We start from the raw sequence: 26559 nt of genomic DNA, 5'->3' as shown, positions 1-26559 counted from the left end.
GGACCCGCTGTGGCTCCAGCACCTGTGCGGGGCTTGGTTCTGGACTTCGTTTGCCTCCTTCCTGATCTTCGCCACCATCCCAGAGGCTGACGAGTCATGGGGCCAGGTGGTATTTTCTGAACTCGCTGAAGTCGGGGCCTGTCTACATTCCATTGAACTAACCACAGTCCTGGGGGGACAGGTTCTGTTTTTTGGGTCTTTGCTTTGGTGGGGGCATTGGGAAGACTTCCTGACCCAGGGCTGGGGATGAGGAGATGATGGTTAGAACTCAGCACCCTGAACGCAGGCCTCTGCTTGGCCACCCTGGGGGGGAAGCAGATACAGCAGGTGAGTCTGTGCTATCAGGGTGTGTTATCCACTCGGTGGGTGGGACTCCGAACACCCTGGTTTGGGAAACGGAAAGGAGAGGTGCTGCGACCCGGAGCACGGCTGCGGAGGGTGCCGGCCGCCACGGGAGCCCCCAGCACGCCCACCCCCCGCCTCACTCCCACTAAAGGCCGCTGCCCGGCCCAGCCCAGGCTGCAGGGGCTTCCGGCCTGACACTCGGCAAGGAGCAGCCCTAACCTCCAGAGCCCTGGAACTCCAGCCTATGTGGCAGCTCAGAGGAGGGAAGAAAAGTCACAGCATACAGACAGAAGCCGGGGCGGGGAGGCTCCAGCTGGCTCTCAGATGTCTCTGTTTTACCCCCAGGCACTACAGTTAACTGCTAGCTCTCATCCATGTAGATGTGGGACGCTGCAGAACTCACTGGAACAACAATTCTGGAATCACGCTGCGGGCTCACTGATGGGTTGTAGCCCACCGGACCCAGAGAGCAGAGGCCCCGCCCTAGCGCCCAGGGTAACTGCAGAGGAGACAGCTTCCTGCTGCTTCCACCTGTTCACCTCACCAGGAAAGCAGGGTAACCCTGCCTCATGGGCCTCGGGCCAGGCTCAGGGCTGTACAGTGGGCTGCACCCCTCAGAGCTCTCTCAGCCTGCCTGCAGCTCCAGGGCACCCACACCCAGCCACGCCAGGGCCCCAGCAGCTGCCCCTCTCCCCCGGGTCCTGCTGCCGCCCCCCAGCCCAGGTATGCGAGGGCCAGCAGAGGTGAACATGAGCCGTCTGCGGAGGGCTCTGCCTTTTCGGGGTGATGAAACACCCACTGTCTGATGAACCTTTACAATCGGTCACAGCTGTTCCCTCCCCATGGCTGGGGGAGGCGGCTGACCCTACATGCAAACATTTCTTCTTTGCCTCTTGGCCCAGATAGGTCTGGACGGTCACATTCCAACTCGGTCTGGTCCTGCGGACGCGGACATGCCTTTGTCAAAGAGCGGGCACAAGATGACTGAGTCCGGGGCTAGAGCCCAGCCTGGCAGCCAGGAGAGGGGGCGGTCCACACCTCTCCTGGCCCACGGGTCCCCTGATCTAGACTAAGCCCCTTCCTCCATTCAGGCCTCAGTTTCCCCTTTCAGAAAATGTTTTAGGCACGAATATTTTCAAGAAATTTGTTTTTAAGAAAGTTGGTGAGACAAATTGAAATTCATCCACCAGGCACAGTGACTTCTACGAAATGCTGTTATTTACTATTTCAAAATCAAGTGTCCAGATGGTCTGTCCTTGTTACAGTCTATTAGAGAGAAGGAGGAGGACACAGGTAGCCTCAGCACAGGATCCCAAGACCCAAGAGAAGGCAGGTTCCCAAACATTGGAACCCCAGGTCTGGTGGTGCAGGGCCACCCCTGGGTGCACTGGCTGAACCTAATCAAGCTAGAGAAGACCACGGCCAAACATGAACCTTGAAAGTCCTGATAATGGAAAATAATCTTCAGACGTAATCATCTATTCCTACCAACAAAACTAGAACATTCACATTCCATGGAGCAGGCTCGATGGATTTTAAACACCTTCCCCTCCTTGGGCCAACAGCAAATTGGGAACAGATTTCATGGAATTATGTGAATGGCATTCCTTTTTTCATTCATTTCATAGATATTTCCTGAGTCTGTACCCAGGTACCACAGGAGCTGCTGTGGGATTCTGTGGTGACGGGCACAGATGGGACCTTGCCTTCACAGAACTCACAGAGAAGAGAAGGATGCTATGGGCTCATGTAACAGTCTCCCTGAAGGAGGGACTCTGCCCTGAGACTAAGAATCAAGAAGCAGCTGGCCAGCTATGCAGCAGGAGTGGCGGGCTATCTCAGTGAAGAGAACGTGGGTGTGTTAGTTTTCTGTTGCTTTGTAACAAATGACCACAACCTTAGGGCTTAAAACCACACATTCACCCCATGGTTCCCATGGATGGGGAGTCCGAGCACTGCTGAGCTGGGTTCTCTGCTGGAGTCTTAGCCATCGAGGTGTCAGTGGGTTGCGCTCACATCTGGAGGCCAAACTGGGGAAGAACTGCTTCCAGATCCAGCTGCGTCCAAGCTCAGGCTGTGGAAGAATTTCCTTCCACACTGCTCTGCGACTGAGGGCTCTGGTTCCTTGCTGGCTGGAGGCTGGGGACTGCCGTCGGGCCCTCCAGAATGTCCCACAGGCTTCTCCAACACGGTGGCCGGCAAGGAGACTCTTTCTCTCTCATCTGCTAAGGTGAAGTATTAGATAACGCAACACCATCACACCAGGGGCTTCCCTGGTTGCTCTGTGGTAAAGAACCCGCCTGCCAATACAGGAGACTTGGGTTCGATCCCTGGGTCAGGAAGAGCCCCTGGAGAAGGGAATGGCTACCCACGCTAGTATTCTTGCCTGGAGAATTTCATGGACAGAGGAGCCTGGTGGGCTACAGTCCATGGAGTTGCAAAGAGTCAGACACGACTGAGCAATTAACACTTACACACATAGTCCAGCAATGCTACTCTGGGCATATACTTGGAGAAAACCATAATCCAAAAAGATGCATGCACCCCAATATTCATTGCAGCACTATTCACAACAGCCAAGACATGGAAGCAGCCTAAATGTCCATCAACAGATGAGTGGATAAAGATGTGGTGTATGTATACACATATAATGGAACAGTACTCAGCCATAAAAAAGAACGAAATAATGCCACTTGCAGCAACGTGGATGGACCTAGAGATTATCTGAAGTCAGTCAGGAAGAGAAAGACAAATACCGTATGACACGACTCACAGGTGGGATCTAATTTTTAAAAATGATACAAGTGAACTTATTCACAAAACAGAAACAGACTTACAGACAAACACAAACTTATGGTTACAAAAGGGGAAATGTGGGGGGAGAGATAAATCAGTAGGTTGGGATGAACATAAACATGCTGCTACATACAAGACAGATAACCAGCAAAGACCTACTGTGTAGCACAGGGAACTCGCCTCAATACTCTGTGATAACCCATAGGAGAAAAGAATCTAAAAAATAATTAATATACATATATGTATAACTGAATCACTTTGCTGTACACCCCAAACTAACACAACATTGTAAATCAACTATACTCCAATTAAAAAATGAAAAAACAAATTGGAACCATAACTCAAAAAAAAATGAGGACAAATGCTTCTCTAAGTATAAAATAATCTTCTGAAGGACATGCTCTCCAGAGAGTATCAGCATCTCTCCAGGAGGGGAGCCAGGTGGCTGGGGGACAGGAGTTTGAGGAGGACTGGGAATGTTGTGAATTTTGAACCAGTGAATGTTCTGCAGTGAAGAAATAAATTCGTTCATTTTTGAAAAGCAAACCCTCCAGAAGCAATATGAAGAAAGGATTAGGAAGAAACCCTGGTAGCTGTGGGAGATGGATTAGGGGCCAAAGAGGGAAAGGATTTCTTAGTAATCCAAAAAACAGTGGAGGGGGACTTCCCTGGTGGCCCAGTGGCTAAGGCTCCGGGCTCCCAAAGCAGGGGGCCTGGGTTCCATCCCTGGTCAGGGAACTAGTTTCCACGTGCTGCAACTAAGACTGCGCGCAATCAAAGACATAAACACATTTTTTTGAAAAACAGTGGAGGCAAACAGTGACTATGGAGGTCAAAGTGAGGTTTGGAATCTCTCTGGTGTTGAGCCTCCCCCAGACTTCCTGAACCCCCTGCCTCACTTCTAGGCTTCCCTTGCCCTACAGACATGGTCTCAAGCACCGGGCACTCTTGGACTCCAAGAACTTGGCTGCCCCTAAAGAAAAGGCAATGGGTCCCTGACATGTAGCGCCCACCTGCTTTCGATAATTTCGATACAAAGCGCTAATTTCTCTTTCTTAAATGTATTTGGTGGTCACTTCAAAGAGCATTGCATTAGACCAAAAAAAAAAAAGGAAAAAGAAAAAAAGGGGGGAAAGGCAACATTAACAGAGAACCCTGGCTGGTTGTGATTGCATCTTTCTCCCTGAACACTGCTCCCTGCCTCCTTGCTGTGCTCTGAATTACCCATCCAGTCCCTGCGTAGCTAAATAATAATAATTATCATACAAATGAATATGCATATGTGTCATTTTTCTCCCTAAAAGCAAGAAAGCCTGTTTATTTTGGATGAGGGTTTGTTTTGTTTCTCAACAAACAGAGCACATAATTAAGCTCCTCACCTCTTCCTCTTGAAATTCTGTCTCCACTGGGAAGAGATGAAAAAGGTACTGGATGCCCCTGGAAGCTCAGAAGAAATTTTAAAACAAATTAAAGGAGATGGTTCTTTACTCGGCAGGTAACAATGGCCTGGACATGATTGGAATCAGAATGTCAGGCTAGAAGGAGCTCTAGAGCTCAAGTCTGAGCCCAGTGGAGACACAGAGGCCAAGGGCGGTGAGGTACTCGCTGGAGAGACATAGTCGAGTGATGATCAGACAAGAACAGAGGGGCCAAAAACCTCTTAGTTCTGGGGCTGACTGTGGGGACTCTGGGAAAGACCCTGAAAGCCTTATGATGCTGCATCCCTAAAACATGGATGATGACAGCCCCACCTCTACTGGGCTGCTGCACAGATTAAACGAGATCATGAACGCGGCCCTCAGTCCTAGACCCCCAATCAGTGGTCACCATCAACAGCGTAATAATCACAGCCTCTCTGCATTGTGTCCTCACGGTGAGGTGCAGGGGACAAGGCACCAGACTGGCCTCCCATGCTTTTGTTTGGAGTCCAGACAACAACTGCCACCATCACCAAGCCCCTTTGGTGATGTGATTAATTAATGATATTCGTAAGTGTTCTGACCACTTTGATAATGATGTAGCTGCTGGTGAGGAATTGAGATGCCTGGTCTCACGCTTTGTCCACACTGCAGCTGTGCAGCCCAGACTTGCAGATAAACTCAAGAAAGGCTTACAGGAGTTAAATGCGTGTTTAGAGGCCATTCTAGATCACCAAGGACAAATGGGATGCCCAGCTGAAATCAGAGTGTCATCATGCTTTCCCCAGAAACCATGACTCAGTAACTTACAGAGATCAAAAAAACTTTTAAATAGACAATTATATGAACACTGGCCCAGGCCAGCTGGCTCCCGTGTCTGGATTGTGGCTGGATCTTTGTGTCATGGGTTCCAGGGGTTTTATCTCACCAGTGGGACTCACCCAACCATCCAACCTCCTGATCGCACGCCTCTGAAGTCTAGGCTGAACACTTACACCCTGGAAATATTTAACAGTCACTTATATTAATAACTTTCACAAATTAAGACTTGTTTTGAATGTTTCGAGATTGGGAAGGATGGCGTCTCTGGGGGGTCACTCAGTGTCCAGATGCCCAGATTTCATGAAAGTCGGTTCAAGGTCATCGACAACATGACAGTGGTTGCTTCCTTTTTTCCCTTCCTCCCAGCATGCCCCCATCCCGCCCTTGGCCTTCTGCACAGCTCAGGGGTCTGGGCTGGGGAGGGTCCCCCAGAGGCCTCCCTTCTCTCCCCTAGACACCCCTCTCTGCTGGGCATCTGCTGGGCCCTCTTTCTGGAAGCATGTCCTCCCAGGCGCCCATCTCTAGCTAACATCCCAACGGCATGTCTCATCTGGTTTGTCATCTGTCTCCCCACAGCTAGAATCTGTGCTCCTTGAGAGCAGGCGTTTCACTCTTTTGCTCACAGTCTTGGCATTTAGTGCACACGGGAGTAAACGGATGAACAAACAAGAGCCTGTAGGAAACTCAGGCATCCGACCTTGCAGCCATGTCCGCCGGGACTTCAGTTCGGCAGGGGTGTGACTCTGGCTCCCGAGCCGCTCACAGGAACTGGGACGGGAACTGAAGACGTGCTCCTCGCCCACGCGTTCATGGCCACAGCCAGTCAGACGATATCCTGCTCCCAGGAGCTTTGGCATGTGGAATTTGCTGATCTGCAACGCTGTGTCCAGATGTGCTCTTATTTTATTTGTTTTGGTCACACTGCATGGTATATAGGATCCTGGTTCCCTGACCAGGCATCCAACTCAAGCACCCTGGAATGCTTTCATACATTGGAAGCATGGAGATTTAACCACTGGGCCCCCAGCTAGGCTTTTAAATACAGCCCTCATGAATGTTAACTGGTGCAACCACTGTGGAAAACAGTATGGAGGTTTCTCAAAAAACTAAAAACAGAAGTACCATGTGACCCAGTAATTTCACTCCTGGATATATAGTAAAAAAAAAAAAACAAAACCCAAAATACTAATTTGAAAAGATGTATGCACCCCAATGTTGATAGCAGCATTATTTACAATTGCAAAGACAAGTAAATAACCTAAGTGTCCATCAACAGAAGAATGGATAAAGGAGATATGGTGCGTGTATACAATGGAATATCACTCAGCCATAAAAAAGAAAGAAATCTGCAGCAGCGTGACTTGGAGGGCATTATGCTAAGTGAAGTAAGTCAGACAGAGAAACACAAATTCTGTATGATATCACTTATACGTGGAGCCTAAAAAAATACAACAAGCTGGTGAATGTGACAACGAAGAACCGAGAACAAACCAGTGGTTCCCGGTGGGAAGCGAGCAGGGCAGAGGGACAAGACAGGGCAGCGGACGAGGAGGCACAAACAATCTTCACAAAATCAGCCACACAAGATACATTGTACAGCATAGGCGATATCACAGATACTTTATAAAAACTATAAATGGGGTATAACTTTTAAACATCGTGAATCACTCTATTGTACATCTGTAACATATATTATATAAACAATGCTTCCAATTGAAAAAACGAAACAAACCACAGCCTCCACCCTGCTGAGGGTTCTGGTCTGGGTGACTTGAGAACACTAATTTCAAAAGTGACCCTGACCTGCTTGGTCAAAGTCTTGGGACAAGTAGTGTTGGTGAAGACGAAAAACAGCCCAGTTCTAAAGAGAGGGAGAAGGGCAGACACGAGCAGCCCGGGGTCTACAAGACCAGACTCTTATTCCACTCTGCAGTTCGCAGCAATTACGGGTCAAGCCTTTGAGCATTTTGCACAAGGAAGTCCTGGCCAGCTTCCAGTCATTTAGGGTGCTCCACCCTCCCCTTTATTCCAGATTATCTCAGAATTCCCAGATGAGAGGGTGATCCATGGGTGGGCAGTTTTAGGAAGAGTTAAGCTGAGGTTGGTTGAACTAAGGCAGTGGTGAGGGTGGGGGGGAGGCTGTACTCCCAGCCCTGCCTCGTCCTGCCTGCCGTCCCCTCTGACCAAGGCGGCCCCTCCACAGACTGCCCCATCCCCATCTCGAGAGCGTCCAGTGACAAGTCGACTCCCCTGGGCCTGTGTTTGTGGCCCCATCACAAGCCTTCTCGGTTAACCTTGCTTTGTTTAACCTTCTGGGTCAACCTCTGTCTCCAATGGCAGGTTGTGAGCCCAGGACCCGGGGGACCACCCTGCTCATGGGGATTGCAGAAGAAGATGTACTGGGGAAGGGGGTAGGGGTCCCAGCCGGAAGGACAATGCAGTCTCTGCAGTGGGCGCTCAACTAGAGTGGGCGGAATCAAGCCAGGGGACTTGGGAGCCGGGTCACAACACGGGAACTTGGTTACCATGAAAGTCTATGGTTAAGTGGCCTTTCTCCTAATATTGCTGGAAGGTGGAAGTTTGCTTTTTACTTAGAACTGAAGAGACAGAGCAGAAGTGTTTTTATCATCATGTGAAAGTAGCAGTTGGGACACGGATTGGCAAACTACAGCCTGCTGCCTATTTTTACAAATAAAGTTTTATTGGAACAAACCATGCCCTTTCATTTGTGTATCATGTATGGCTGCTTTCACATGACATCAGAGTTAAGTAACTGCAACAGAGACTATGTGGTCTGCAAAGCCTAAAATATTTACGATCTGGCCTGTGTCTCCCCCCTGATGTAGATTAGCCTCTGAACTCTGGGCGCCTGCCTATTCCTGGGTGGTGGGAGACCACCCACTCGCAGGCAATAATTTGAAGTCAGAGGAAATAAGCCTGTTCAGACCAGGCTTTGAAAATCAAACTGCAGCCAACTTGTGTCTCTCTTGTGATTTAGACCCACAAGGCTGAGAACTGTGAAGTGCAAGCCTGTGAAAACTGCCACTCCTTCACCAGTGCCCTGGAGAGGTGCCCAGGAGTCTTACCAGATGTGGGCCTCTCCATCATTTAAGCAAGTGTGTGCACGTGTGTGCATGTGTGTGCATGCGCGTGCACAAATGCATGCATACATCTTTTAAAAATATATGCACATATTTTTAAAAGCATACGAGTTCTGGTTCTGGGCAAGATGGAAAACCCCACACACACTCTGTCACCTCCACTGACAGCAGCTATAACGCATGGACGGAACGCAAGGGGGTGCTCTTTGAGGACTCAGGAAGTGCACCGTAACAGGGGAACTGGGAAGCAGACCAGACTTCAGTTCAGTTCAGCTCAGTCGCTCAGTCGTGTCCGACTCTTTGCGACCCCATGAATTGCAGCACGCCAGGCCTCTCTGTCCATCACCAACTCCTGGAGTCCACCCAAACCCATGTCCATCGAGTCAATGATGCCATCCAACCATCTCATACTCTGTCATCCCCTTCTCCTCCTGCCCCCAATCCTACCCAGCATTAGGGTCTTTTCCAATGAGTCAGCTCTTCGCATCAGGTGGCCAAAGTATTGGAGTTTCAGCTTCACCATCAGTCCTTCCAATGAACACCCAGGGCTGATCTCCTTTAGGATGGACTGGTTGGATCTCCTTGCAGTCCAAGGAACTCTCAAGAGTCTTCTCCAACACCACAGTTCAAAAGCAACAATTCTGCGGCGCTCAGCTTTCTTCACCGTCCAACTCGCACATCCATACATGACCACTGGAAAAACCATAGCCTTGACTAGACGGACCTTTGTTGGCAAAGTAATGTCTTTGCTTTTTAATATGCTGTCTAGGTTGGTCATAACTTTCCTTCCAAGGAGTAAGTAGACCAGACTTCAAGATGCCACAAAACCAGTACCCCTGGCCTGGTCTCTCCAGGCGGCCTGAAACTGAGTTGGGCCATAGGGAGGGGCAGAGACAGGCCGGGAGCCCCTCTTTCTGGCTTGAGCAATACGAAAGGGGGCTCCTGACAAGCAGAGAGAGTGAGGGAAACCTCCCTGTGCTTTCTCCTTTTCTGCTTCTTTGCACTCCTGCCTTGAGGCCTTCCTGCTGTAGTCACAGTGACAAGGGGGCTGCAGGGGCCTCAAACTCCATAGGCGCAGGCCCCCTCCTCTCCAGGCCCCAGAGAACGCAGCAAAGCCCCGTGAGTCTCTCGTCTCGCTGTCCTCCTACCACTTGGCTCTGGCCGCAAGTGTAGTCACAGGAGAACTGTGGCAGAGCCGGGTACATCAAGGCCCGGCGTTCTGACCGAGAGGCCAAATCGAGGAATCCCAGGGCGCTGGAGGCCACCAGGAGGACAGCAGGGGGGGGGCGCAGGAAAGGGACGAGACGAAGTTCTTTATGGACTCCTGGTCACTTCCGAGCTGCGCACACACAGGTCCGACCCCAGCCTTCCAGCCTCCCTGAGAAACCAGCCACGGCACAGACCAGTGCCCAGGGCCCTCCGGCATCCACACAGTGCAGAGCAGGAGAGAACCGCACAACATCACAAAGGCTTGAGAGCTGAGGTGGAACCACAACCCAGAGAAGGTGCTTAGAACTCATGACCGGAGCCCAACCGAGCCAGTCATTTGCTAAGACAAAAATATCAACATTTGCCATGCAATTCAAGCAGGACTCAGAGCCTCAGAGCAATATGTTGAACATTCAGGATACAAAATGACTTAGCACAGGGCTTCCCTGGTAGCTCAGTGGTAAAGAATCCGCCTGCTAATACAGGAAACACAGGTTCGACCCCTCGTCCAGGAGGATCCCACGTGCCATGGGGCAACTGGGTCTGGGAGCCGAAACCGCAGAGCCTGTGCTCTGGAGTCTGTTCCCCACGGCAGGAGAAGTCACCTCATGAAGAAGCCCGTGCGCCGCAGCTGGAGGGTGGCCCCCATTTCCACAAGCAGAGAAAAGCCCGCAAAGCAGCAAGGACCCAGCCCAGCCATAAATAAAGAAAGAAAGAATTTTAAAAATTACTAAGCACAGGGAGAACCAGGAAAACGTCAGCTCACGTGGGAAAAGGCATCAGACGCCACTACCAACGTGACTCCGCTGTTAGAATTATCAGACAAGACGTGACAGCAGCTGTTATTAAAACAACCGCGACAACAGAGCTCCACGTGAACCATGGACACATTGCGAGTCTCAGCCAAGAAATGGAAGGAAGAGAGAAGAGCCGACCGGAGGTTTCACAACTGAAAACTGCAATAGTCAGAGTGTGAAACTCAGTGGATGAGCTCAACCGTAGAGTTCAGATGAGAGAGAAGAGATTTAATGAGCCCGAAGCTAGTTCAATACCAATGATGAAATCTTGTCAACAGAGAGGAGAAAAGAACAGAGCTTTAGTGAGGGACACGAGGGAGCACTGACAGGCTGACCCGACCTGCATGCTGCCGGGGTCTCGGAGGGAGCCAGGAGAGAGAGAACGGTGCGGAAAACTATTTGAAGAAGACGCGGCTGGAAACTTCCCAAGCTTGAAGAACAACGTGAACTTACAAATTCAAGGAATTCAGCAAACCCTGCAAAGAATAGTCCTCCAAAACCCACACCTAGACGTATCATCGTTAAACTTCTGAAAGTTAAAGAAAACAATCTTGAAAGCAGCAAGAGAGAAAAGATGTGTTATTTATAAGAGTTCTAATGACTACAGATTTTCACCAGAAACCACGGTGGTAAAATGGAACATTTATAAAGTGCTGGAAGAAAAAACTGTCGATCTAGGATTCTGAATCCAGAAAAAAATATCCTTCAGGAATGAAGGCAAAATAAAGACAGTCTCAGGACCTCCCTGGTGGTCCAGTGGTTAAGACTCTGCACTTCCACTGCAGGGGGCAGGGAACTAAAATTCCACATGCTTCGGGGCTCAGTCGAAAATGAAAAAATAAATTTTAAAAAATCAATAAAGACGTTCTCAGATGAAAGAAAAGCAAGAGACTTCATTGCCGGCATACCTGCTCTAGAAGAATTGCTAAAAGAAGTTTTTCAGACAGAAAGGGACACTTGGAACATTAGGAATGAACGGAGAACAACAGAAATGGTAACTACCTCAATAAACACAACAAAGGATTCGCTCAAGTTTTTAAAACATGTTTGATGACTGAGACAAAAATGGTAACATCTGCCGGATGGGATCTTGGTGCATATAGATGCAATACACACGACAGCTACACTACGAGAGGGAAGAGACCTATACTGTATGTTCCACCTGAAATGGTAAAATACCAATTCGAGATAGACTGTGGAAATCTAAGTCTGTATATTGTAATCATTAGGTCATTCACTTAAAAAAAAAGAGAGATAGTAAAAAAAAGAAAACACACAGGCCAAAAATTAAAATGGAATACTAAAAAAAAATTCCAACAATCGATAAATTGGATGAAGATGAAACATGTGTTCCTTTTTATGAATCACAAGGTCACAAGCCCTCTGCCCCCACCCACCTACCCACGGCCCAGGAGGCCAACCTCCAGCGAGGGCCTCACCGGGACCCCTGCCCTCTGACGTCATGGGGTCTGGCGGAAGAGGGCACCAGTGAGAGAGCAGAGGCTGGAGCGCGAGTTTGGGCCCCCAGCTCTGCCTCTGGCCCTGCAGGGGCTCCCCACGCCCTGTGCAGTGATCCAACTCGTCCCTACAGGGGCCTGCCGGCTCCCCAGGTGCCCCCTTGTTGCTTTTCCTCCATCCAAGGTGAAACCCACGTGCACAGTCTGACCTTCGCCGGACTTCAGACTTGCACCCTTCTCTGCAGGTCATCTCTGCTCTGAGACATAAACACGCGGCCCCAACCCTCCTACCCTCCTTCATCTGGAGACAGCCTCCCTCTCCAGAGCCCCCCTCCCTGGAGCCCCGCAGCCCCCGCCGCCCGGCTCCATGCACGGCTTCTCACCCGCCTGACGCAGTCCTCTTCCTTCAGGCGCTCCTGCATCAGTCTGATGAGCAGCATGTTGGGTACCATCTAAAGGAAAGATGACACGGGATGAGGGCCTGCCCCCCTGTGTGGGGCTCAAGGGGCCACAGAGCTGGCAGGCCAGCGGGCTCCACTAAGGCCCGAGGACCTGTCCGTGTGGCCGTGAAGCTTCTCCAGATCCCTGACCAGGGCCCTGTGGCCTTCGTGAAGTCCAGGGCCAGCTTGTGGCCCCAGGCTGGTCCAGACTCGTTCACAGGCCCCCCTCCCACGCTTGCGCATCCACCTCCACTCCTTGCTTCTCCGGCGCCCCGCCCCTGCCCAGATGCTCTCCCCCACCCTCACCTGGGTGACTCCAGGCTCCCCAAGTGCCGCTGCCTGCAGACAGCCCTCCCTGACCCTTCTGGGCCTGGGCTGGGGGCTGCCATGATCCTCCACGGCAAACTCTGTTACTGCACTAACCACGCGGCCTTCCAGAGGCTTGCGCACACATCTGTCTCCCTGGAGAGCTTCAGAGTTCCTGGACAAAGGGGACTGAGTCTTCCTCTCTTTGGCCCCCAGACACTGACGTGCAGGAGGGAGCCAGTCCTGCCCATCTCTTCCCATCCCCACGTCCCGTGACCTCACAGCGGTGGCCGGAAGTGGGCCCTGCTGTTCCACAGTGTTTGTCCCACAGAGATGGGCAAACGCTAGAAAGAAGGGCTTTCAGTGATGCTGGAGAAAAGTCTGGATCTCTCATTCTAGACCCAGCACTCAGAGTGACCAGATCCTGCCTCAGGAATGCTACCGAGTCTGCCTGAAGTGCTGACGGGGCACCTAAAAGGACACAGAGCTGGGACATCAAAGAGCCACTGGGACAGGCTAGGGAAATGCTCGGGGCTGCTGACTTAGATGTGGTGCATTAATGAGTGTCCATGCACGTGGAGATCAAGTCCACAGGAACAAGGGTCAGGGAAACAGACGGTGCCAGGCCCCTCTAACTACTGATGTTCGCCATGTTTATCTGCTCGAAGTGAACAGTTTGGTCAGCTCACACACAAGAGTGATTCTGAGACAGTGAGTGGAGTACTGGACGTGCAGAGAGGACCCGGGAGGTGAGGGGACAATCCTCTCAGGGGCTCGAGGTCTCCTGGGTTCTCCAGGAGCACCCTGACCTGCCATCTCCTTGAGCTGTTTGAATGGGTCCCCGACAAGAGCAGGCTGGGCTTAGGCAAGTGGAGGTGGTGGTGAAGGACGCCCCGGGAACCGGCCCACAGGGGAGGGTCAGGGGCCAGAGGAGGAGGGGGAGGAAGGTTATGAGTAGTGATCCAGGAGGTGCTCTCCGGCTTCAGGAGAAGGACGTTCCCTGGGAGAACCTGGGGGACCACCGGACTGGCTGGGGACTCAGATGCTCTCCATTTGGGCCTTGACCACCCACTGAGGGACCCTGGCTAGAGCCTTCAAAGCTCTGAGTCTTGTTTTCCAAGTCTGCAAATGAGATGCAGGTGAAGTCCTTCAGCGTTGCCGTGAGGATTAAGTGAGGTGGGACATGTGGCTGGTGTGTGTGTGTGGCCCCCAGGAAGGGCTCGGTGCTGTAGCAGTCGTTATCCTTGGGTACCCTTAATAAACCCAGAACATGAGTGAAATCATCAGGGGGCGGGAACTTTGCTTTCCACTGGATCCAAAGCTGAGAGGAGGTAAGAGCTGGAGCTGCAGCAGCCACTTTGCAGGCACAAGGGGCACATAAGGGAAGAAAACCAGCACAAGAGGAGACAGACGGCAGGTTTCCCAGCCCCGGAACGGCTTTGCCAGGACGTTGAATTAGAAGAGGCAGAGCAGACACTGCGAGGATAAGGGAGGGGGCGCGCCCCTGATGGGAACTTGTAATGTGTCCCCTCGAAAGTCATGGGGCCACCATGGCTTCTACAAAGGGGACAGCAAAAGCCAAAAGCAAGAGCAGGAGAGAGAGAATGAATGAAAGAATGACACGTAGAGAAACGAGGACGCCAGAGGCTAGCCACATCCAGCCCCTATTTCAGTATCTCCTCAGACACCTCTGTGTCCTTTTATCTGCCCCGTCAATTTCCTGCTTAAGCTAGTAGTTCTCTACCTGATCGTACAGCCTGGAAGAGCTTGTTAACACACAGATCACTGGCCCTGCCCCAGGGTTCTGACTCCACAGGTCTGGGGTGAGGCTGGGAATCTGCATTTTGAGCAGGTTTTCGGGTGATGCTGAGGATGCTGGTCCAGGGACCACACCTGGAGAACCACTGGCTTAAACAAACTCCAGCAGCCAAGAGCCCCACGGCACGTGGAAGAAGTTGCTGGAGAGGGAGGTGTCCTGCTGGTACCCATGTTGCCCCAACTAGAGCCGCCCCCTTGAGGGCTGGCAAGGGGCATGGGGAGGAGCACTGCCCTCCCCTCCACATGGCTCCTATCCTTTCCTGTCCCCGGGTGTCCCTGCCGACTCCAGAAACAGCGATTTCCACCCCATGATTCATCCCCCTTCCCTGCCATCACCCATTCAGGAGGTAGCATTCAAACAGGTTCTGGGACACGGGGGATGAGGGGGGCTGCAAGCCCATCAAAGAACACGGGTTGAAAGGCGGCAGGTCCGGGTGGAGCGTGGTGCCCCCTACGGTCCACACAGCGGGGGACAGGCTGGCGACTTTGAGCGCGGCCTCTCTCGGGCACCCCCCGCCGCTCCCGCCTCGGTGCTGTCTCGGTACCAGCTTTGATGTGTCACGTCAGCGGCGGGGGCTTCCCGGGGGCCGCTGCTCGGAGCCCTGCCAAACTGTCTTTGCGGTAATCAGGCTCCCTCCTTCCCGAGCTCTGCCACGCTCTCCCACCCCAGCCCCCCAAGTGTGGCTTTTTGGGAGAATCAAGGACAAACTGGATGGAGCCCAGTGCAGCCCCTGCTGGTCCCTGAGAAGATCAGCACAGGTGCAGGCCCCTGGCCCTTGTCTCCCCACACAGGGGCAACGTGACAGCCAGCTGGCCAGGTCCCTTGCCATGAAGGGCAGAATCAGCTGTGTGGCTCCAGTTTGGACCTTTCTTCTCCTCCCAGCGCCCAGGCCCAGGGCAGAACCGCTGGCTGGGAACCTCGTAGGTGCCGCCCCTGTCCCAATGGGGCAGCGCCTGGTGTGGACGCTCAAGCCCCGGCTGTCCCCGGGCACCTCACTGAACTCAAGCCCGAGCTTCCTCCCCTGGGAAGACAGGCGCCTGCGTGGTCTCATCGCCAGGCCCCGCCCTCGGGGCCCCTGACGTCCCCGTGTCACCCTTGGGTGACGCTTGCTCAGGAGTTGCAGGCGTCCTGATCGACAGTATGAACTTCCGTCTGGAGCAGAGCGGGGAGGGGAAGAGTTGAAGCTCCTGATCGGCCTGACTGCACCCCCTCGCCTCTGAAGGGGCTGCTGCTGGGGGAGGAAAGGCCTGTACTTGGACTTAAGCTCACTTAAGAATTGATCAGAGAATCCTTTAATGACAACTCTTCTTTCGAAGTTTCTGCCGCTTCTCGGAGCTGTCAGATCAGGTTTCCGCGGCAGAGACTCTCCTAGTTCTGAGGCAGGACTCACCTAGTTCTAGCTTCCAAAACAGTGACAGGAGATGGGGGGGTGGGCAGGGAGCAGGGGACCAGGCTTTGAAGGGAGCACAGAGACCCCAGCATGGGGCAGCCGAGAGCCCCGCAGAGGGAGGTGACTGGAAGGGAGATCCAAGGATGAGAAAGGCCAGCGAGCTTGAAAGGGGCCATGGAGACTGGTCCTCGGGTTCCTCTGCCCCCCTCCTGGGCTGTAACTTCCTCTACCACCCCAAATCTTCCCAGAGGACCATTCTGCACCACCACCTCAAGGGGCAGTCGGGGAAGGGCTGAGCACACAGGTTCCTGCAAGGCTGCGTCGGAGCTCAGCCTCCAGGACAGGGAGCAACCAGGCGGCAGATGGGATGGTGGGGTGGGGTGGGGGACGGAGACCACCCCAGAGGACTGGGAGCCAGGACTGAGGGGCAATCCTGGGAACCTCTGCAGGGGACCACACTCAGTGTGGGCATTGGCAGCCTGAGGGCACAAGTCCCATGATTTGGATGTTATTAAATGGTGATGACACCTGGCCACTTGGGAGCATCAGGCTCCATCAGGCTCTTAATTTGTAAATGGGACTGAAGTGAGGAGCTAAACAGAACTGAAGTTAGGAAGAACCCAGCTTTGGCGCACTCTGGGTGGGCTGGCCTTTGGAGTGTGGGTCGTTTAGTCACACAACAAACACAGGCTGGTCTGCTCCTTATGCAAGAGTCGCGTTCCAAAAGAAAACTCAATTTAGCAATCACTGTGCTGCACAAGTAATGACTGCCATGAGAAAAGATGGGTGGTGTGTGGGGTGGGCTCCCAGCTGACCAGACGAGGATTCCCCAGGGAGGGTGTTTGACTCCAGATGCCTGGCCCCACGTCCAGAGATCCAGACTAAGGGAGTCCCACGGGTGCCAGGGGAGTAACCCGCTGCTCGGGTTGAGGACCTCTGGATGGGGCAGTTTTAAATTTGCAAATATGCATGTTTCCTGCAGGGATTTCAATTAATAAAGCTTTGCTTTTTTCCTAGTAAAAATCTAAAATAATCAAGAGCAATCACATTCAGCTTCAGCTACCAAGAAATGTCCCTTCCCAGTGGAATCTCCTCACCTTCCGGTCACGTCCTGTGTGATAAGAACCCAGCAGGACTTGGCCCTTCTCTCCCTTGTCTCTCAAACTCCCAGCGGGGCCGGGACCAGGCTGAGGCTCTCAGAAGCCCCAGGCACAAGCCCAAGGTGGGGCTTGGGCTCAGGTCATATGGGTGCGGGGCTGGCACCTGGGAGGGTGCCGCCTTCGACTTCGCGCCCTGGGCTCCACTTGGCCTCACGCGGGCTCCCCACCCAATGCCACCCTCCCCCGGGGCCAGCCCTCTGAGCCTTTTTGTGGTGTTTGTGCCGCTGACTCAGGTGGCAGGCTTAGAGAGGGACCCAGAGGGGGCAGATGAGGAACAGAGACTTGACGAAGCAGGTGAGTTCAATTAGCTTAATAACGAGGCACCTCCGAGGGCGCCAAGGCGGCTCTGGTCCTCGTGGAGAGGAGATGAGAGACACCTGCCCAGGGAGGTGTTCCCAGGAGTGCCCTGAGGCTAGGGGTGGGGGGTGGGGGGTGGAGCAGGGGCAAGAACCACGAGACACCCGCCTCGTCGGGGGAGTTTAACCCTGACTGGGCGCTGGAGAAATATGGGTAAGTTTTCTAACCATGACAGTGTAGGGGTGTGTGTTTGTAATTAAAAGTGCCTTTATCTTTTGGGGTGTGGAAACAAAGACCTCCAGAAAGAGGAAAGCACAGTCTCCCTAGTAGCAGTCTGCTCCAGCAGGGGGGTCGGCCACCAGCACCAGCGTCTGGCAGGCAGAGGACTGGGATGGCTTTATCGGCGCCCTGAGGGAGACTGGGGGATGAGGAGCTGGGGGCGGGCAGCTGGCAGCTGGGCGTGCTGTGCTCGTGGTTAGGGGAGTGGACTTGGCCTTCCCCAGTCATAAGCTGGAAGTGGGGACAAGAATTAGGGAAGCTGGCAGTTCACTTTGAAGCAAGTCCTGGCCATTTGGGGCCGACTGTGACCAGGGTTGTTGCTGGGCTTCCTAGACTGAACCAGAGGCACAGACTGACTTCCTCCCAGTCTAGTAAGTCCCAGCCCGCCGGCTTCTGGGGCCGGTTACTGAAGACAGCAGGTTGGTTTCCTGGGCCAGTTGCTGCAGGCTGCGGGCCAGAGATCTCTTTTTATGTCTGGTCCAGCCATTGTATAATACATTCAGCCTCTCAGCAGATATAGACTATCACATCCTCAGATGAAATGAAGTGCCATGTGGGTTTGGTTTCAAAAAACCAGGAAGCAGGGGGCTGGGGCGTCTCCATGGGTCGGGACTGCTATGAGCTGATGACGCTGCCTGAAGCCAGGTAATGGGTCCATGGACGTTCTTACATGCTTCCCACTGCTTCTGGGCACCTTTACAGCTTCTTGTAACAAAGCTAGAAACCACCCAAGCTTCCATCCCTGGTTGTCTGGAACCTCCAGCCTCCTCAGCTACCCCTGCCTGTGCGGGTCTTCTGCCAGATTCTGGGTTCTTCCACATCATTGCTTTTAGCATGACTCTGGGGTTGGTTCCACGGAGTCCCTAAACCTTGCTGCCTGTATGCTCAGAGCCACTTTCAGGGCTTAGCAGGTGCTCAGAGAACCCTCAGGAAATGAGTGAGTCCAGTGAGCCACCAACCACACGAGGGCTTCCTGGTCCTATGGCTGGGCTGGGTACCCTCGGTACCCCCCCGCCCCCGCCCCAGTGGCTAGAAGCTCTCAGGGGCGAGGAGAAGGCACTCATCTTTGGGTCTCCCGTGGTTTGGCAGGAGGGTGCTTGGCACACAGGAGGCGATTGGGAAGTGTTTCAGCAACGCTTGGAAATTTCAAATATGGAGATGTCTTGGTTAACACCGACTGTATGAGAGAATTCCATATAGGAGGCAGAGTAGAGATTAACAGGAGAAAATCACATATTTGAAGGTATTATTGCTGCTTGCAAAAGAGAGCTATAAAGGCTCTGGATCAGCAGAGCTTTAAAGACAACGCTTAATGAGCGGCCTCACGGGTGGGCGGCTCCACGGCAAGGCCACACGCCCCCTTGCCTCCTCAGAACCTTCCCCTCCTTCATCAGTCCTGATGCCCCGGCCTTTCATCTTCCCCCCCACCCGAGCTTCCGAACCAAAGAACCCCGACAAGACACCCTTGAAAGCACTTCGATGTGGTCTGATAATTAGAGTAATGAAACCCAGGAGGAATTTCCTTAAACTTCCTCCTCGCTGTTGAATTTTATAAACCTAATAAAAGCATCTTTATCCTAGAAATCAGCCTGCCTCCCCCACCCTGGAAAGTTTAGCTTCTGCAGGAAATGAGATAACCACTTTCTTTCTAAAACCGTATTCCCACCCCTAGAGCTGCCATCCCCCAAACTCCAACCACACACTCTGACTCCGGCAAGACATGGGGGCTGGGCAGGGGGCATCGCTTGCTTCCCTGAGAGTCCTGGCCAGGAACGTGGGGTCAGCAAGTGCTCTGGATTAAGCGGGTTTCGAGCTGGTTCACCAGCTGGGAAGGTAGAGAGGCTAGTCTTGCAGAGTGAGGTTTTCTTTCTCTTCCATCAAATTGTTACTTTCAGCAAATCGGCAAATTTGAGGTCGGGGGTTTGCCTAAGTGACACATCATCTCCAGAAACGGTCCTCACCCCAGAAGACCCTCTTGTCCACGGCCGTGTTCCAGGGCCTCGATATACTCACTGAGCACACCCCTCACCAGAGCTGGCAGGGCCCCAGGGCCACCTGATGAGCAGGCCCACGCAGCTCCCTTTTCTGGAAACTTGGCCTTGGAGCTGCCTCTGGGGATGGTCTGAGCTGAAGACCCAGGACCTGGGACGAGGCAGGCGGTCATAAGCAGGCAAGGATGACAGAAGACACAAGGGCACAGATGATGAAGGGAGAGCCGCAGAGAGAACGGACACAAGGGACAAGCGACCGCGTAGGGCAGAGCAGGCCAGGGTGCTCCCAGTTTCCGGCCTCAGAGACAGGGAGATGGGTGGGCGCTCCCTCCATCTGGAGCCCAGGAGTCACTGCGTCCACCTTCAGATTCCCTTTCCTGCCCTGGGCAGCCCGGGCAGATCTCTGCTACTTGCAACCACGAGAGTCATCCCACCGGCCATCACTCACAGGCTGCCCATGAGGCCTGGAAGCTTCCTTCGGTGTTCTTGGAGGAACAGTGACCACACACGGTCACTATATGGTTAAGACCCTGCCCATTTGTGAAGGTGAAGATGGGAGGCAACCAGCCCACAGCCACGGCCTCTGTGGAGACTGGCGGGAGACCCTGGCTGGTCACCCCGACTGGCGGGCCGAGCCCTGGGCAGGGGAGGCCCGCACACACTTAGTGCTCAGCAAACAGCGGGATCGTGACTGTTCTCAGCCGTCTCCTTGCACAAACAAGAGAAAGCCCGGGTGCGGGAGAGGGACGCCTGAAGGAGCACCCCTGCTGTACAGGGCTGAATGCTTGCGTTCCCCAAAGTCCTATAGGACCTTCAAGGCGATGGTGCTGGGAGGTGGGGCCTTTGGGAAACCATTAGGTCCTGCAGATGCATCCTCGTGAATAAGACCAAGAGGCTCCAGAGCTGTCCCGTCCTCTGGCCACAGGAGGGCACGGTGAGAAGACGGCTGTCTCCCGACAGTGAGTCTGCCAGTGCCATGACCTTGGACTTGCCAGCCTCTGAGAGTGTGGGGGAGACTGCTTCTGGGCCGCTCAGTCTGTGACAGCAGCCTGCATGGACTAAGGCATAACCTTATGCTCCAAAGGGGAGTTTTTGAAAAGATATTTGGAAATTTCTGTTTGTATTTAAGAGAACCAACATGCTTAAGTCCTCGGTTTACCTTTTAAAAATGTCTTTCAAAGACAGTGGTGGTGGGATTTTAGAAACAGACCCCCAGCCTCCTGGGAGGCCACGGGGCGCCCTCCCTGAGGGGCGGAAGGAAGTGGCCCTGAGCTACAACACGGGGAGAGCCAGACCACTGCCCTTTACACTTCCCGCCGGCTCGGGCTGCCAGGTAATGACGCTGGCCAGCAGGCACAGCGCCTGCGGATGGAGGCCCCGCCGGCCCTGCCCGTACCCACTTGCTCTGGCTGAGCCCGAGCAGAGCAGGGCGAGCCGCCACCCTCCATGCTCACTGGTGCACCATGAGCCCCTCCCCCGGCAGCCCCCGGGATCTGTGCCCTACGGAAGATCTCTCCCCTTCCTTCAGTCCCATCCCGCCTGGGTCTCATGTCACCCCAGGGTTTTCTCCCACTTAACCCACCAGGAAATGGAAAGAGTGCCGCAGCTGATGGGGGCGCCTTGCGGGGAGCTCCCACCCCGTCCTGTTTCCCAGAACCCGTCATCCTACCTTGAACTTCTGATAATGCATGCTGGCGTCTGCCGCCAGAGGAGAATACGTCTTTGCTATCAAGCTCTCCACACTGAGAAGATTGGTGCTCAGATGTTTGGCAAGCCACATAGCCTGAAAGGAAAGGGGAAAAGAACGTTTTTGTGAAAGGAATGACTAAGGAGGACGCCATTCCAATGCCTGGGTCCTTCCATATTCTACCAGAAAGGGCTGCCCATAGGGAAGCGTCATCATTTCTGGCTGGAAGGAGGCCACCAGGGGAGACAAACCCACAGAACCCCTCCCAGCCATAGGATTCTGCTTGCCTGCCATTTCTTCTTCAACCAGCCATTGACTCTAAGTGGACCTGGAAAACCTATGCTTTACTGCCCTGGGCCTGCCTTTTCAAGCTCTCTGGACCATGAGTTCTTCACTCAAAGTTTAAACAAGGAAAGAGGGGGACAGGCCCTAAATAGGGGTCATGACACGCACTCCAAGTTCATCTTTTCTTAAAGGTTGGGAGACGCATGTCCGGGCCAAGTCAATGTTCAGTTCACCGATGACCACTCTGTATACTCTGGCAGGGAAGAATACATTTTAGAGAATAACCGTGCAAACAAACGTTCTTAACGCTGAGATTATCCTGATGACTATTTTAGCATCAGGATGGTTCGGAAGGCCCTGGGGGTCCCCCGGGGCAGGTATGGACCTTAGCCTCTCTGCTCCTTGGGCTGGCAGGTGTCAGCGACAAGGTCAGGAGACAGCCTGCCAGGCTTTTACTGTCATCATCTTCTGTGTGTCCCACACAGCAGGCAGGGGCGGGGACTGAATCTGCCAAAGCACTGTGGCTGAGACACCAGCTAGTGCCAGCGGCCGCCAGGTCCCAGGCCTGGGGGTTCATGGTTTCTCACAGGGAAACGGAGACCGGGAGGGAAGATTCAGAGAGTGAGAGCTGACAGCCTGGTCCTGAGCAGCCAAGTAGAAAAACTACAGAGAGACAGACAGATGGATGAGTGGATGGACAGAGAGACAGATGACGGATAAACAGGTGAGCTGGCAAGTCGAACTCCAAAAGCAGGGTAGACGCAGGTGGTTTTATGTAAGGACCAGCCATCTTGATTCCTTTTCAGAATAAAACAAGGTGCCAGCTGGTCAGAGAAACAGCCTGCGGGCCCAGGAGGAGGGCTGACAGTGATGACATCATCTTCAAGAGTCTGCTCTTGCTTCATTTTTTTAACTGAAGTGTACAGTTGATTTACAATGTTGTGTTCGTTTCTGGTGCACAGCGAAGTGACTCAGATACATGTAAGATCTTTCAGAGTCTTTCCCATGATTGTTGCTCAGCTGCTAAGTCGTGTCTGACTCTCTGTGACCTCTCACCGACTGCAGCATGCCAGGCTTCCCTGTCCTGCACTATCTCCGGGAGTTTGCTCAAACTCACATCTAAGTCGGCGAACCCCGGTCTCCAGTATTGCAAGCAGATTTTTTACTGTCTGAGCCACCAGGGAAGCCCCCTTTCCATTTCAGGTTATTATAAGACATTGAATACAGCTCCTTGTACTGTGCAGCAGGACTTTTCTGTTTATCATTAACTTATGGTACCTGATGTTCACTAAGCAGGCTTTTTTAAAGAACAGAAAGAGTTCCATCTCAGATGATTATAATTTGAAGACGTTTTTGGCACTTAACAAAGGAGGTGAAAGATTAAAACCATACAGGGGACGAAGTTTCAGCTTCAGGACAGAGGCTGTCTCCAAGGCGGGACAGACAGAAAGGGAGAAGTGAAGTGGGATGAGGTATCTTCTGTGTCTTGAAAGTTCTACTGTCTTTGAAATGGAGAGAAAATCATGGCAAATATGGCAAAATGACAAGCTCCTGTAAAATCTGGGAATTGGGTACATGAGTCTCTCTGGTGCTGTTTCTCTGCCTTTCTGATTGGTTGAAACACTGCATGATTAAAATTTTACTGGTGAACCCAAAGGTTCTACACCAAAAGTCTTGGAAACGTGTGTGCTGTTTGACCCAGCCCTTCTCCTTCTGGAAATGTATCCTAAGGGTGGAACGAAGGGTACGCCCAGATGGTGGACACGTAGCCATGAGAACACCCCGGCAGGCATGTCTCACATGTTCAAAGAAGGCTCGTCACTGTGTGATTGGGGAACTCTCTTTCTCTTTTTGTATTTTCTAGATTTTCTACTACAAACACATGCTGCCTCTTGTAATGAGAAAATAAGTTAGGAAGCAAGAGAGAGAAGAGATGAAGAAAGTCTCAGTTATGTTGAAAATTCACCGAGGTGCAGCCTCAGTCCAGCTTTGCAGGATAAATGAGACAGTACCATATTATCACAGTTAATATGATACACTTACTATGGTTGTTTTCCCCGAAGCAGGTGGACCTAATATTACAATCTTCGGCACTGTGGAATAAAGAGATTTGAATGCCACTGTTCAGTATGACAAAACAAACACAAAACCAAAAAAAAAAACAAACAAACACCTCCCGTGTCTGCAGAGCTCTGGGTATATTTATTTCTCTCCTCCCCAGATTTCATTTTCTGGGAGTGATGCAGTCGTTTGTAACCCAGTGGTTCTGAGACGCTCCCACCATAGAACGTATCCTGTGTTTAGAGAGGTAAGTGATCACTGAGATGGTTTATTCTTCTGTCTCCAAGGGGACGTGGACACGGTAACTTGTTTGCCGAACTAATAAATATCAAGAACAATTGGGATTTCAAACACCATAAAGCATTTTAAACAGGGACTTTGTCTCAGGGACACGCTCTCAAATAAAGCTGTATTTTATGTAAATAGACCTTCAGAGGTGTTTTTTTTTTAATATTTATGCCTTTTTATTTAGCAAGTTGTATTCCCCATCATGTTACAGAAGGAAATAATGGGGGAAAGCCTGGAGTGTATGAGCCAGATTTATAAAACCCCAGATAGGAAAGGCTTTGTTTTCAAATATGGATATTTCTATGCAAATGGATACCACTGGCTTCAGTGTGGCACTCCTGGCTCTGGAAGGTTCCTGGCCCCGCAGAAGTCCTAAAGACACTACTGGACTAGTGAGTAGGTACTGGCCATTGGAAAAGAAGAAAAAAAAAATCCAGCATTTAAAGAAGAGGGCTGGAAGGTATGCGCTTGGGTCAAAACAAGGGCAACAGGATGTGGTGTGTGGACAGGTGACTCCAAGCTGGTTCCTCCCAGGGCGCCACATTGATGATGTCACCCATCCCCTAACTGCAGGGAGCGAGGGGCGTTAAGCACCCAGGAGGAAGGAGGGCAGAAGCCGGCCTCGGGCTCTGCCTGTCGGCCTGGCCCCAACCCACCCCCAGGAACAGGTGAACAGGTGTGCACAGCAACCCGTGCAGCCCGTTCCTGCCAGACCTCCGAGAAGGAGCCGCGTCCATGTGGAGACCTCCTAGTTTGAGAGTGGACACGGAGAAGGAACTGGAGGGTCCATGTGGCCTCCCAAATTCATGATCAGCACACCAGTACCCAGCCAGGCTGCATGGGTTTGAATAGACTTTTGCCCCACTCCACAGCCCCTTCTCATTTTCAGGGAAAATGTTGAAGGCAAGTTCAAGGTGATTCACTGCTTCGCTCCACAAACACTCACTGAGCACCTCCTCCAAACTTGCACGGGGCTGAGTACTGCTGGGAAGAGCACGGTGGCCCGTGCCGTGTGGGCAAGGTGATTGCTTTGGCGCGGACCTGGGAGGGAGCAGGGCCTCTGCCCGGTCTCCGCAAGGGAGCAGTCTCTCCAAGGACCACAAATGAGGCCACACACGTCACCGCTGCTGCAGGATTCCTGTGTGTCCCCAGCTGATGGCTTTAGAACAAACACTTGTCACGGCCCTTGCTTCTAAACGTGGTCCATTGGCCCCACGGTGTGAAATGTAGGTAACTTGCTCCTTGCAAGCCCAGAGCCTTTCCTCTGTCACCTCCCCGTCAGGGGTGTCTTCCTCACCGCCCTCCGTGCAGCCCCCAGCCCCACTGGGTTCCTCCCCGGGGTTCTCCTGACTGGGGGGTGCTGCTGCCGTGCTAAGCCCCGTCCCCCTGCTGAGCTGTGGAGAGGGTGGCCTGGCTGCCAGGACCACGTCTCGCCTCCGCTCCAGCAGCTAGAACCGCGAGGAGCCACGCACACAGCAGGGCCTCCGATGGCCTCCTCCTCAGCTGTCCCGCTCTGTGGCCACTGAGTGTTTGGTCGCCTTTGTCACCACCATTCCTACCTCCTGGCAAAGGCACCTTCTGCCAGTCAGCACCCTTGGGTGCGAGCCACGGGGCGCAGACGGGGCTGAGTCGAGTAGAGGAGGGTTTATTCACAGGCCGGCGTGGCTCAGAGGATCCCGCCCGGGCAGGAGTCAGGCCCAGGGCCACCCACAGGAGCGAGGCCCCAAGGACTGCCACCGAGGGGCGTGGGGGGGACAGCCCTGCCGCCCTGGACACGCGACCCAGCAGCCTGAGCCCAGAATGTGGTTCACACACAGGGCCCACGGGGGCTGCCCCACTGGCCACACGGCCACGGCCACCCGTGGGCTCTACAGGCCGCCAGGGAGAGCACCTCCCAGAGAGCATCCCGAGTCCGGGCTCCGCCGAGCGGTGAAGCTCAGGATGCAGGCACAGGGCAGGCGAGGCACGTTCAGCTGCGGGGCTGGGAGCCAGGACGGGGCTGCACGGCCTGGCCTCTCTCTCTGGCCTTGGAACCCAGGCAAGGCCTTCCCGGGTGCCCCGACCAGAGGAGAGAAGCCGCAGAAGGTGGGTGAGTCTGGAAATGAGGTGGCTTTGGGAACACATGATCAGGGCAGATTGGAACTGGGGTGCCAGGGGAGGTTGAGGGGAGGGGCAGCATTAGGGCAGCAAGGAGCGAGGTTAAGGGTGATGGGGCCTGGTGTGTTAGAGCAAAGAGCTTGCTCGGACCACGGGGAGAAGGCCAGAGGAAGGCAGCGGTGGGCGGGAGGTGTGGGGGGTGGGCTGGGGGTCTGGCCCTTGTGTCCGTCACCCTGCCGCCTCTCCAGGGCTCTAACCCCGGGCCTCCGCCCCGCCGTAGCACCCTAGAACCTGGGGCAGACCCAAGAGGGCTCGGGGTCCGAGGGACCGAGGAGAAGGGGGACTGCACCCTGACAACAGTGTTTTGGGAACAAGCGGATTCCCAAGTCACATGCTCATTTTGACAAAGTTACGAGGCTCCATGGCTGCTGGGGAGGGCCCCCCCACAAACCCCGCCCGCCTTCCGGGCTCCTGTAAGTGGCACCCAAATTGTACACATCTCTGAAAATACTTT

The 26559-nt window shown here is 53.3% G+C and overlaps 1 protein-coding gene across 5 annotated transcripts in view; it reads right to left on the bottom strand.

The window, feature by feature from the left end:
• The window catches only part of AK8 (adenylate kinase 8), a 134466-nt gene that overhangs the window by 101620 nt on the left and 6287 nt on the right, over positions 1–26559 (bottom strand). For 3 of the 5 annotated variants that reach the window (XM_081590795.1, XM_081590796.1, XM_081590798.1), the window contains exons 3-5: positions 23643–23692; positions 21297–21410; positions 12329–12397 (exon numbers count right to left, since the gene is read on the bottom strand). In XM_081590795.1, the coding sequence (XP_081446921.1) occupies positions 12329–12397; positions 21297–21410; positions 23643–23692 (233 nt within the window). The remainder of the gene's footprint in view (positions 1–12328; positions 12398–21296; positions 21411–23642; positions 23693–26559) is intronic. The other 2 variants (XM_081590800.1, XM_081590797.1) reach the window with 1 other exon arrangement.

The sequence above is a fragment of the Giraffa tippelskirchi genome, chromosome 4 (genome assembly GCF_054371585.1).
Source record: "Giraffa tippelskirchi isolate mGirTip1 chromosome 4, T2T-mGirTip1v1.2.pri, whole genome shotgun sequence".
NCBI classification, from domain to species: Eukaryota; Metazoa; Chordata; class Mammalia; order Artiodactyla; family Giraffidae; genus Giraffa; species Giraffa tippelskirchi.
This window is presented reverse-complemented; position numbering and strand designations above follow the sequence as displayed.